Source organism: Pseudophryne corroboree, chromosome 10, assembly GCF_028390025.1.
Source record: "Pseudophryne corroboree isolate aPseCor3 chromosome 10, aPseCor3.hap2, whole genome shotgun sequence".
In the NCBI taxonomy this organism is placed as follows: domain Eukaryota; kingdom Metazoa; phylum Chordata; class Amphibia; order Anura; family Myobatrachidae; genus Pseudophryne; species Pseudophryne corroboree.
The window spans coordinates 36,381,222-36,393,319 of NC_086453.1; the positions used below are offsets into that span (position 1 = coordinate 36,381,222).

The following is a 12,098-nucleotide window of genomic DNA, read 5'->3' on the forward strand; positions in this document are numbered from 1 at the left end:
GGAGCTCAGGAGAGCCCCTAGTGTGCATCCAGCTCGGCCGGGCACAGAAATCTAACTGAGGTCTGGAGGAGGGTCATAGTGGGAGGAGCCAGTGCACACCAGATAGTACCTAATCTTTCTTTTAGAGTGCCCAGTCTCCTGCGGAGCCCGTCTATTCCCCATGGTCCTTACGGAGTTCCCAGCATCCACTAGGACGTCAGAGAAAAAAGAGTATCACCTTGGCGTCTAAGTAATGCTCAGCTTCCCGGGGCACTCTAAAGTATAATATACGAGGGTGGTACAATAAATAAGGTAACAAGACCTCTCACATGTGTAATGTTCTCTAGATCATCCTAATTCCCACCAGGCCAGAGCAGTTAGACCATGGCTTCCACTTACGGCCATTAGACCTGACCCTCATCTCAGTCATACTGTCCCAGCATCAGGTGTAGGGTGGTGGGGCTGGCGGAAACATGGCCACACATTCAGGTGCGTAATCTACTGTGATCAGATTTCTATATCTTAAGGGCACATGAGCCGCTGACATTCATCACCAACCACCCCTACCCCCATCTACCTACAGGGAGCAGCCAGGTCACAAAGGAGGGGGCGTGTAGGAGGTGGAACAGGGGCATGGTGACGCAAACGCATCATCCTAGCCCCACCCCCACTTTACAATGCCTACATTACCGGCATTGTAAAGCGGAGGGCGGGGCTACAATGATGCGATTTAGCACTAATCGCGTCATCACCCCACCCCCTTCTGTCTGACAGGTTGCCGTTTAGCCGAGGGAAGCCAGGAGATGAGTTGAGCGGGGGGGATGTGGCAGCGGGTGAGCGGCATTCCAGGAGACTTGCCTACTGTCCCGGGGGCCGGGAGTGCCACCCAATTTTCGGGAGCCTCCCGGCCTCTCTGGGAGAGTATGCAAGTATGCTCAAAATGTTTCTAGTAGCCCAGAGTGTCACAGTGAGTAGCCCTGGGGGCACTTGTAACCCAGGTGGAGAACCGCTGACCTTGTGGAATTCCATGGGAATTGAGTAATATGAGGGAAGTGACTTCTGAACTTAAAGAACCCTGTGTGGTAAGGGGTTGGGTATGCGTGACCGGCTGTCAGGAGGCCAGCTCCGAGATCCCGGCAGCGGAAGGCTGGCATGGGGGGGGCAAGCATATGAAGCCCCCTGCGGTCGCCACAGGTTCTCTTCACACTCTATGGGTGTCATGGACACCCACGAGTGGGAATAGTCCCTGGTCGTCGGCATGCCAACTGTCTGCGTTCTCAGGGGGCGGGATGGAGGGGGAGGTGTTGTGACCGGTGGTCTCCTAACTGCATCCTGTGGAAAGACATGGGTACCAATGCGTATTTGTCTCTCCATTGTATTTTTCTTCTGTTACAGATGAGTCATAGCTCATCTGTGCGGCTATTCGCGGCAAACTCAACTTGTTTGCCGAAAAAAGTGTAGCCGCAGCTGTGCGAGGGAACGTACGTACGCATCCGCATCCATAGGAATGCATTGGTGCGTGCACACCCGCGACTATTCGCAAGCGGGTGCGAATTGTCACTGCCGCGATCCATTTGCATACGCAAACTGATCGCAGCAAGGATGAGGGAGGATACATCTATATGTTCCTTTTTTCCCTTTAGCCAGTCCTTTGCTCACCGCTTCAATGACTTGTCCTGTATTTACTTATGTTTGTCTCTGTGTGATGGTGTTTGGTCAGACTTGATGGGTTGTCAGTCTCAGCCGAGATTTGTGCTAACAGCAGGGGACTGGAGTGTAACCAGTAGCGGATCTTGCCACGGGCAAGCAGGACTTTTGACCGGGGTGCCGCCTCCCGGAGGGCGCAGCACCAGGGCAAGATCCACTGCTGCTGTGCCCCCCGCTGGCCGCTGTGGAGGGAAACTAGACGCGTACGCCTCTGCCCCAGTGAAGCTTACACTCTATAACGTTACATGTTCAGGGGCGGGGCCAAGATGAAGTCGACAATTGCTCTGCTCCGGACCTACTTATGGGGGTCATTCTGACCCGCTCGCTGCGTCTTAATGCAGCTGAGCGAATGGGTCTCTACTGCGCATCCCCCGGCGCCATAGTGCGCCAGAGCATGCCAGACAGCTGAAGGCCGTAGCAGGGATGCAATTGCGTCTGCCTGATTGACAGTCAGAGGCGATTGCTGGGTGGGAGGGTGCGGAACGGCGGCGTTTGGCCGCCGTTTCGTGGGTTTGGTCCGGCCAACGCAGGCGTGGCCGGACCGAATGGGGGGCGGGCCGCAGCGGCTGCATGACGTTACACATCACTGCGATGAGTAGCTCCCGGCCAGCACGCTAAAGCTGCGCTGGCCGCGAGCTACTCTTGAAGTGCAAAGGCATCGCCGTTGTGCGATGCATTTGCACTTCTGCGAGGGGGGGCCGGAGTGACATGCGGCGCGGACTAGCCCTGTGCTGGGCATCCCCCCCCCCCCCGCCTGTCAGGGGAAAAGATCGTAGCTGTGCTAAATTTAGCACAGCTATGATCAACTCGGAATGACCCCCTATGTACGCCCATCTGCGGAGCATTAGCAGTACATATTCGCGCAAGATACTCTCCGCAAACAGTCATACATTCACCTCTGCAAGACCCATTGTCTGTAATACAGTATAATTGCTTCAGGATATAATCCTAAATGTGGTTTATATGAATAAGTCAACAAAGTATCAAATCAGATAGAAAGAAATGTTGCAATGGGCTCGTATCTTCTTTCCATTACATCCATACTCTCCTCTATTTTATTGTCCTGCTTTCCCCGCCTCATAAGTCAATGTACAATAAATATGGGAGTTCCCTAATGAGGATTACCTGTGAGTAGCACAGCCTTACACCGATCCATAAACCCTGGGAAATACTCTGATGATGAAGTCGCTGGGATTCTTGGCTGTGCTTTCAGCACTTGCAGCAACAGGTAATACTTCTTCCTATTGCTAAATTCTCAGGCATATGTTAGTGCAATAACCTTACACTCCTGGCGATACTTTGACGAGTCTCGGAGAGCGCTAAAAATAAAAACCTTTTAAGTGTAGAATTCAACATCTTGTCGTGCCCACTTCATGTGCGAGATGGCATGCAAGGAAGAAAGCAAAGCAGAAAGTGTATGTGTGTATTATGGGGCTGATTCACAGTGGGATTCTAATTGCCCCACCACTGGGTCATTGTACTAAACATGCAAAAGCCACAAGAGGGGCCTAATTCAGACTGGATCGCGGCAGCGGCAGCGATCGCAGTCTGAAGCCCTTTGGAGGTTGCGCCGGCGCAGCGAGCGCACTGCGCGTGTGCACCCGGGGAGGCCCAGGCTGCAATCGCCTCTGCCTGATTGACAGGCAGAGGCGATTGCGGGGCGGGAGGGAGTGTGCCAACGGCGTTAGAACGGCGTTGGTGGGGCGCGGTCCGGACAATGCAGGCGTGTCCGGACCGCTGTGGGGGCGGGCAGCGGTGGCTTCATGATGTCACACGCAGCCGGTGCGACCCGGGATGTGGCGGGTAGCCGCCTGCCAGCTACTCGGTGGGTGCAAAAGAATCTCCGCCGTGTGATGCTGCCGCACCCGTGTGAATGGTGGGGGAGTCGGGCCTGACATGCGGGGCGGACTAGCCGCGTGCTGGGCGTCCCCCCGCATGTCTGAGTAGCTGATCGTAGATGTGCTACATTTAGCACATCTACTATTAGATCTGAATCACCCCCAAGGAGTCTCGACTTAAAAGACGCTCACTGCAGGCGTCCAAGGACACAGCATTGAATCAACTGTTTGACCATCGGACATCTGGCCGGTTAAATCACTATGCTGAGGCCAGTAACTCTGCGTCGGAAGATGCAGACCCTGGCCTCGTTAAGAATATGAAACAAGGCTGACGCGCCTCAATTTGTAAAACTCCCCATTGCCACCCCTGCCCTTCCTCCAAATGTCTATCAGGCTGCGGTATCCAGGGCTCTGCCAGTGACAAATTTGTGATTTATAATTCTTATTTGATTCTTTGATGTTCCCTTTTGTATCCCTATAAAGGGTCTCATACTGTACATGGGTATATTTAAGTGGGTGAATGGTGTGAAGCTGCAGACTGTTCTGAATAGGACAACTTAAATTATGGCCACACTGTACAGTAAAATGTACATTTAGTGGAAAAGTCTTTTCTTCCATGTTATCATCGTATGAAGTAAATCCACTTTGTCTCCAGGACAGGACAGGACAGGACAGGACACTCCTTATAGTCTCTACCTAGGAGTCTCCTCTCTAGGACCTCAGTGTCATCTACTGTACATACTTCTCCTAGTGTCACTGCACTGACAGTGCGCCTGATCTAAGTTGGGGCTATTTGCCTCGCTGATGTATTTTTGGGCACAGCAGCGAAGCGAGTATATGATAATACTGCAGAAAGCATCGGATGACAAAAGACACCCACTGCCAGCATTGAAGATGCGGCATCGGATCACCATCAGGCACTCTAAGCTAATTCAGCCCGAACTCTGCAGCCAAGGCCAGTAAATCTGCGTGTTGCCCAGAAAACGGCCAAAATGCCCCCTTTTCTGAAATGGCAACTCCACCCCCAAATGGCTTCAGCCTGTCGATCAAGCTGCAGCTTCCCTAACACTGCGACAGGAACCCACGCCTGCATCGCCATGCATACTGTATGCACTGTGGCTCCGGCTCATGCACACTCCACCCACCATCGGACTTGGTTTGCGTACAACTCTGAGTCAGGCCCAGTATGCAGAAAAGAGAGTTACCAGCAATAGGTACATGAGATTTAGGGATCTATGTACTAAGCATTGGAGAGCGATAATGTTTATGGAGATAAAGTACCAGCCAGTCGGCTCCTAACTGTTATTTTTTCAAACACGGCCTGTAACAAGGCAGTTAAGAGCTGATTGGCTGGCACTTTATCTCTCTCCAAGGCAGAGCCGGCCCTAACCATTATGATGCCCTAGGCAAATTTTTTGGCTAGTGCCCCCTAGCACTGCCACTAGTTTCACCAATGACGCTGCACCCCTTTCCCTTACCCATTCAGTCCTCATTTTGGTGCTCCTACCCCCTATATTTTAAATAGGAACAGTGCGCACATTCGGCGCACATCCCAAAAAGGGGCGTGTTCTTGCTGGAAACGGGCATGGCCACACAATAGTACCCCAATTCATATTACGCCACACAGTAGTGCAACTTTATTCACATTTTATCATGTGATAGTGTCCTTATTCATGTTACATCCCACAGTAGTAACACTTTACCTTATATACGTTACTACTCACAGTAGTGCCCCTTATTCACATTACATCACACAGTAGTACTACTTTACCTTATATACATTACTACTCACAGTAGTGCCCCTTATATACACTTTACATCACACTGAATTGCTCCATATTCACATTAGACCACACAGTATTGTCCTTTCTATTCGCCACCCAATAGAGTACCTTGTACACAATGCCACACATTATTAATGCATTTATACATATAATACCACACAGTAATGCCCCTTACACATATGACACACATTATTAATGTCCTTATAAACATAATGCACCTTACACATTATCCCAACCTTTATTAATGCCCTTATACATATAATGCCCCTTACACATATACTGAACACTATTGCACAACCAACCTACCTGCACACAGCACTCCCCCGGCTGCTAATACTGTGACCTCTGCCTCTGCTTGGATACAGAGGTATCCTCATACATCTTGCCTCAATACACCATGCTTTAGGAGATGCTTTTTTTGCCGAAAAGTCGGGCACCTTTTGTGCCGGAAATGCAACTGTGGCTGTATCTGCATACGAAATGCTATGTTACAGTGATTTACAGGAATACACTGTAACGTAGCATTTCGTATGCAGATACAGCCGCAGTCACACGCAGAATATAGGCATGCAGCATATCATTTTAATCAGCAGAAGCTGCTTGTGCCCCTAAGCATTCCAAATGCCCTGGACATTTGCATAGTTTGCCTATGCCTAGGGCCGGCTCTACTACAAGGCTTAGTATATAGACACCTGTAACTTCTGTCTCTTTGGGTATGTACTGTATGTGGCAAACATGGTATTTAGGGAGGAAACTACAGACAATCTAATCTTCATCACATACAACGCTCAGTGTTCTCCTCTGCATGCTGTTAGGTTTGCTGGAACAGAAAGTAAATGTAGTAATGTGAGCAAATAAGGTGGAGTTACTACACAACTGCTAGACGGGGGTCCCACCTGCATAACAGGACAAGTGTGCTTCCACATTGATATGAAGGCTGTGTATAGATGAAAAAGCCTGGTCTATAGCAGATGGAAGCAGATGAAGGGTTTTGTCATGGCTTTCACGTTTTAAAAAGTTTTTTTCCACTACTTGAGACATCCTTCTATTCTTTGTCCAGCTGTGTCTTTGTTAAGGAGGGGAAAAGATAAGGGGATTTATTTGTGAGGTGTCGGATTGCAAAACGCGGGGCTTCTGTTCGCACTTACTGTACAGATGGAGCCATGCTCATTTATCCCTTTAATAGGATTAATTGAGCCAGGCCAGTCGGTGCTTAATCCCCTGCTGTAATCACTTAATCCCCTGCTGTATTGTTCTCTCTGTATTGTATGGCAGCTGAGAACAATAGATGAAACGCTTATGCTAATATGCCTTGGTGCACCTAGGTGCAGCAGAGAAGGCTAGATGAGTGAGGCTCCATCTGTATGCCCAGTGTTTAAAAGGACAATGCTTCTACTGGAGTGGGTACGGGAGACCGGCGCTGACTATGCCAGCGGTCACATGACTCACTGGCATCCTGCCAGTTATAATCCCAGCACCTAGAAGGTAAGTATTCTAGCCCTCTCCAAACCCTAATCCTAAACCTCCCTTCCACCACCCTCACCCTAACCTCTCTCTCAGCAGCCTAACCCTAACCTCCCTCCCTGCAGCCTAGCCCTAACCTCCCTCCCTGCAGCCTAGCCCTAACCTCCCTCCCTGCAGCTTAATCCTAACCTCCCTCCCTGCAGCCTAGCCCTAACCTCCCTCCCTGCAGCCTAGTCCTAACCTCCCTCCCTGCAGCCTAGCCCTAACCTCCCTCCCTGCAGCCTAGCCCTAACCTCCCTCCCTGCAGCCTAGCCCTAACCTCCCTCCCTGCAGCTTAACCCTAACCTCCCTCCCTGCAGCCTAGCCATAACCTCCTTCCCTGCAGCCTAGCCCTAACCTCCCTTCCTGCAGCCTAGCCCTAACCTCCCTCCCTGCAGCTTAACCCTAACCTCCCTCCCTGCAGCCTAACCCTAACCTCCCACCCTGCAGCCTAGCCCTAACCTCCCTCCCTGCAGCTTAATCCTAACCTCCCTCCCTGCAGCCTAGCCCTAACCTCCCTCCCTGCAGCCTAGCCCTAACCTCCCTACCTGCAGCCTAGCCCTAACCTCCCTCCCTGCAGCCTAGCCCTAACCTCCCTCCCTGCAGCTTAACCCTAACCTCCCTCCCTGCAGCCTAGCCCTAACCTCCCTCCCTGCAGCTTAACCCTAACCTCTCTCCCTGCAGCCTAGCCATAACCTCCCTCCCTGCAGCCTAGCCCTAACCTCCCTCCCTGCAGCCTAGCCCTAACCTCCCTCCCTGCAGCTTAACCCTAACCTCCCTCCCTGCAGCCTAGCCCTAACCTCCCTCCCTGCAGCTTAACCCTAACCTCCCTCCCTGCAGCCTAGCCCTAACCTCTCTCCCTGCAGCTTAACCCTAACCTCCCTCCCTGCAGCCTAGCCATAACCTCCCTCCCTGCAGCTTAACCCTAACCTCCCTCCCTGCAGCTTAACCCTAACCTCCCTCCCTGCAGATTAACCCTAACCTATCTTCCAGCAGCCTAGCCCTAACCTCTCTCTCTCAGCAGCCTAGCCCTAACCTCCCTCCATGCAGCCTAGCCCTAACCTCCCTCCCTGCAGCATAACCCTAACCTCTAACCTCCCTCCCTGCAGCCTAGCCCTAACCTCCCTCCCTGCAGCATAACCCTAACCTCTAACCTCCCTCCATGCAGCCTAGCCCTAACCTCCCTCCCTGCAGCATAACCCTAACCTCTAACCTCCCTCCCTGCAGCCTAGCCCTAACCTCCCTCCCTGCAGCTTAACCCTAACCTCCCTGCAGCTTAACCCTAACTTCTCTTCAAGCAGCCTAACCCTAACCTCTCTCTCAGCAGCCTAACCCTAGCCTCCCTCCCCGCAGCCTAGCCCTAACCTCATTCCCTGCAGCTTAACCCTAACCTCTCAGCAGCCTAACCCTAACCTCTCTCTCAGCAGCCTAGCCCTTAACATCCTAACCCTAACCTCCCTCCCTGCAGGCTAAACCTAACCTCTCTTCGAGCATCCTAAACCTCCCTGGAATACTTACAATCGGAATTCCGGCGCCGGTCTTCAGTATTGTCCTTTTTAAATATTGGACATACTTTAAATACAAACAGAAGTGCCAGGTTTTACAACCCAATGCTTTGTAAATAAACCCTCTGGCCTACCATCTATGCAAAAAAATGGGTAGACTTATTGTCAGGATCCATCACATGATTGTATCCCAGGATTTATTTCTCCTATTGTATGTGATATAAAATGTTTTTTTCTATGAGCTGCATGCCTTTCCCCTCTGCTAGCTTGTAAATACTGTGCACATAACCTCCTCGCCACCCTGGGGTTATCACTGAGTGCATTTCACCAGGCCACTAGGTCCGGAAGCCAGAAATATGTTTAGTAGGGACGATAAAATGGAAAAAGAAATTTACGTTCAACAACAGTGATTTCTCATCCTGGACCAAATGTTTGAGGGGTGGAAGACTGCATCATTCAGTCCCCATCTTCAAACAAACTGTGCATGACAGCATTGAGCTGGTTAAAAACCCCAAGGGTGGGGGGGGGAGTGGGGGCGGCAGAGGGTATAACTATCCCCGTCACTGTAATATGGGTGTTCATTCTCATGGGGTGTAGCTGCGGCTAGAAGTGAACCGATAAACTCAACTGTGTCAGCCCCACAGCCGGATCCTAAATTTGTGTGTAAATTTAGGCTTCTGAATTGTTATCTCCTTTTATTTTTGTTTGAGATTGTACCATACTCCTGTGTGTATTCTTAAAATATGCTTAATAATCTTTGTAACCCTTTTTGTAACTAAAGTTCTGAAGTATTCTTGGAATTAAAATTTAAATTCTAGTTCCTGATTCTGTACTTCTTAAAACAAAAGGCCTTGTGTGGCCCACCTCTACCTATTTTTTTCTAAGTATTGCAGTGTGTGTGACAGGTAGAAGCGAAGGCTACCTTGTGTTTTAGAAGCTAAATACCTCTTGCTGGTGGCGGTGAATGTGTTTGTATAAACCCGTGTGTCCAAAGTGACCCCCACGTCACAGGCGGCGCTTCTCAGATTGGTGTTTCTGGAGGAGTGACCAGCAGGTCCGTGACACTTGGTCCCACACTTTTCATGCATTTAAAATACAGAAGTTTAATAGTATAAAAAGAAAGAGTTCTAAAACTGTAGGTTGTTTTCATATATTCAGTATATTTGTGGTTTATTTAATAAATGTAATGTTTTCATTTTAATTTCCACTTCATCTGGAAAGTGTTGTTGTTGTTGTTGTTATTATTAATAATAGTAGTTGTGGTGTTTTGTTTTTTTGTTTGTTGTTTTTTTTAACAATGTATCTCTAAAATGTAAAGAACCCTTAACGTTCAATTCAAAATTCTGGATGATAATTTGTTTGTATTCTCTGTTCTAGGTTATTCCATCACATGTAAAAGTTGTTGGCAATTCGCTACAGCCTGCACTTCTCCTACAGTGAGCTGTCCTGCGGGAAATGTCTGTGTTTCTTCATACTCTGTAGTTCAAACAGGTAAGTCAGTGACTGGGTGGTGAATTACATAGAGGTTATAGGCACCCACTGTTAACGGTTGTAACCATAAAACATAAGTTAGGGTAACATACGAGTAAACTGTTCAATAACAAAACATGTATTTCCAATGGAACAAGGCACCTTATACTGTACATCATACTAAATACTAAAGAAAATGAACTCCCCTTTATAGCCTTGTACAGTTCAGGGGCAAACTCAGGATTTGCAAGTTGTGTGTATATATGTATATATATTCTCACACACTTACCTTCAGAGGCAGCAAGTCTTCTTGGAGCGTGGGGCCAGGTACATTGTAATTATACCCTACCTTCTTGCACCATTGTGCCATGATTTGCGGCTTTAACAGTATGGGAGGGGGCATAGCTAAAATACCGAGCCATTATTCCTGGTATTACACTGCAAGGGGGCAGTGCTCCAATTTTAGTAAGGGGGGGTTTCTAGGTGTTCAAATCCTCCCCCCCAACCCCCACTAAATACACCACTGCTTATTTTGTCATAGAAAGCCTCATTGATTTCTATTATCTTTAGAACTTACACCAGCGCATACCATATAATGCACGTCTGTTAATCTAGTCTGCCGCAATTTCTAAATAATGATTATGAATTTGAAATATTGGATACAATATTAGTAGCAAACTGCACATGTGCTACGAGCAATTCTGATGCATCTCCGCAGCTTTTCAATGATGACTGAAAGAACATTACTGGGTGGTAATCGGGTAGCAATGGTGATACTGTAAATGCACTTTAGAGACAAATAAGCCAGAAGACAAGCCTGACTTCTCTGCAGGAGGGTGGAATGGGTTATAGTGGACACATGCAGACCACTCCAGCCACGTACATATTGGACAATATACTGGATAAAATGTGGCTTCTTATTCCATGAGCCTTGTACTTTTATATCTTCCCTAGCTACATTGGGGTTTGTTTGAGCAGTCAAGAGATTACCCCATAGTGTTCTTCTTCCAATGATGCATTTTGTATTCTGATTGGACACTTTCAAGGTGCATTTCATATCCTTATTGGACACTTCTTGAAAAAGTGTCCACTCAGGATGTGAAACGGGTCGACACCACAATCAATACCTGTTTCGCTTTTGGCTGTGTGAGGAAACCTGTGCATATTACAGAACAGTAGCCTGAGAATCGATACTTCGTGTGCAGTTTGTTTGCAGGCTGTCAAGCACAGAGGCTTACTTACAGTACATGGGAAAGAGACCTGTGGACTCTATACATTGTTACAAAAAAAGGGGGAGGTGGGGGGAAGGTTTGGGGAAGGCCGCACAGGATTACTAATTGGACAAAATATAACTACCTCAGAATTAACTGACACTCTTGGGATATTTTTCCCTTTTATTGGTCAATTGTATACCTATAACCAAAACGGTATGGTTGGTAACAATGAATTTTGACGGTCAGTGGTGCTCCCAAGGGTATAGAAGCACAAATCATAAAGAAGACTACAAAGAAGACAAGATAACCCTGGTAGGGAGCACTCTTATCTGAGGTAACAAAATTAATTAATGTGTATTAATGAAATAATCTTAAAATTACAAATTTTATTAGATATGCCTTAAAAATTTTTGTCTACACAGTCCATGTGAATTCACTAATAAGTATGTGATCATTTGCGAAAAAATGTTGAGAGATATGGTCTTATCTAGATGACCTCAGTCAGAACAATTCTATATGTTCAAGTCCGTCTGCATAATAATTCCCTTACCACTGGTGTGTGGCTAAGTAAGAATGTGTTAAAAATTAGACAATGTGACCATCATCTTTATCAATTGTATAGCCCATATATAAATTCTCAGGGCAATAAGTTTGAATCATAGGTCACTGATAGATTATTTTTAGTTGGGTCACCTATACACCAGTATGAGGCCCAATTAACAAAGAGAAGTGTCTGTGAAGCCGTTTCTCAGAAATATAGTGGACATGGGCATGCCATCAGTCAGCCATGTAATGGTGCCACCTGTGTGAAAAAAAGATAATTAGTTTATGTTAAATCACATGCATATACAAAATGAAGGGATGTGAGACACCAGTACTTGAAAACCCTATTTGTTCTATGCCAAATAGTCCTGTGTTAATCGCCCAGAAGGAAATCAATTTACCTTTAATATGGATCACAGTCGCTGCTATGTAGAGGTATGAGGTACATGTGCCTCCATTTTCAGCAGTTGTCAACCATTCCGCTTACTGGGTTAAGGAAGGGGTGTGAGGTATCAGTGCTTAAAGACAGTTATCTGGATAATCAGTTGCTTCGTA

At 47.9% G+C, this 12,098-nt stretch overlaps 1 protein-coding gene across 1 annotated transcript in view; it reads left to right on the top strand.

Annotated features, from left to right (window-relative positions):
* The first annotated feature begins 2,832 nt into the window (after positions 1 to 2,832).
* Positions 2,833 to 12,098, top strand: part of LOC134966965 (phospholipase A2 inhibitor gamma subunit B-like) — a 30,215-nt gene continuing 20,949 nt past the window's right edge. The window contains exons 1-2 of the mRNA XM_063943973.1: positions 2,833 to 2,914; positions 9,694 to 9,807. Coding sequence (XP_063800043.1) covers positions 2,863 to 2,914; positions 9,694 to 9,807 — 166 coding nt within the window. The 5' untranslated portion in view covers positions 2,833 to 2,862. The remainder of the gene's footprint in view (positions 2,915 to 9,693; positions 9,808 to 12,098) is intronic.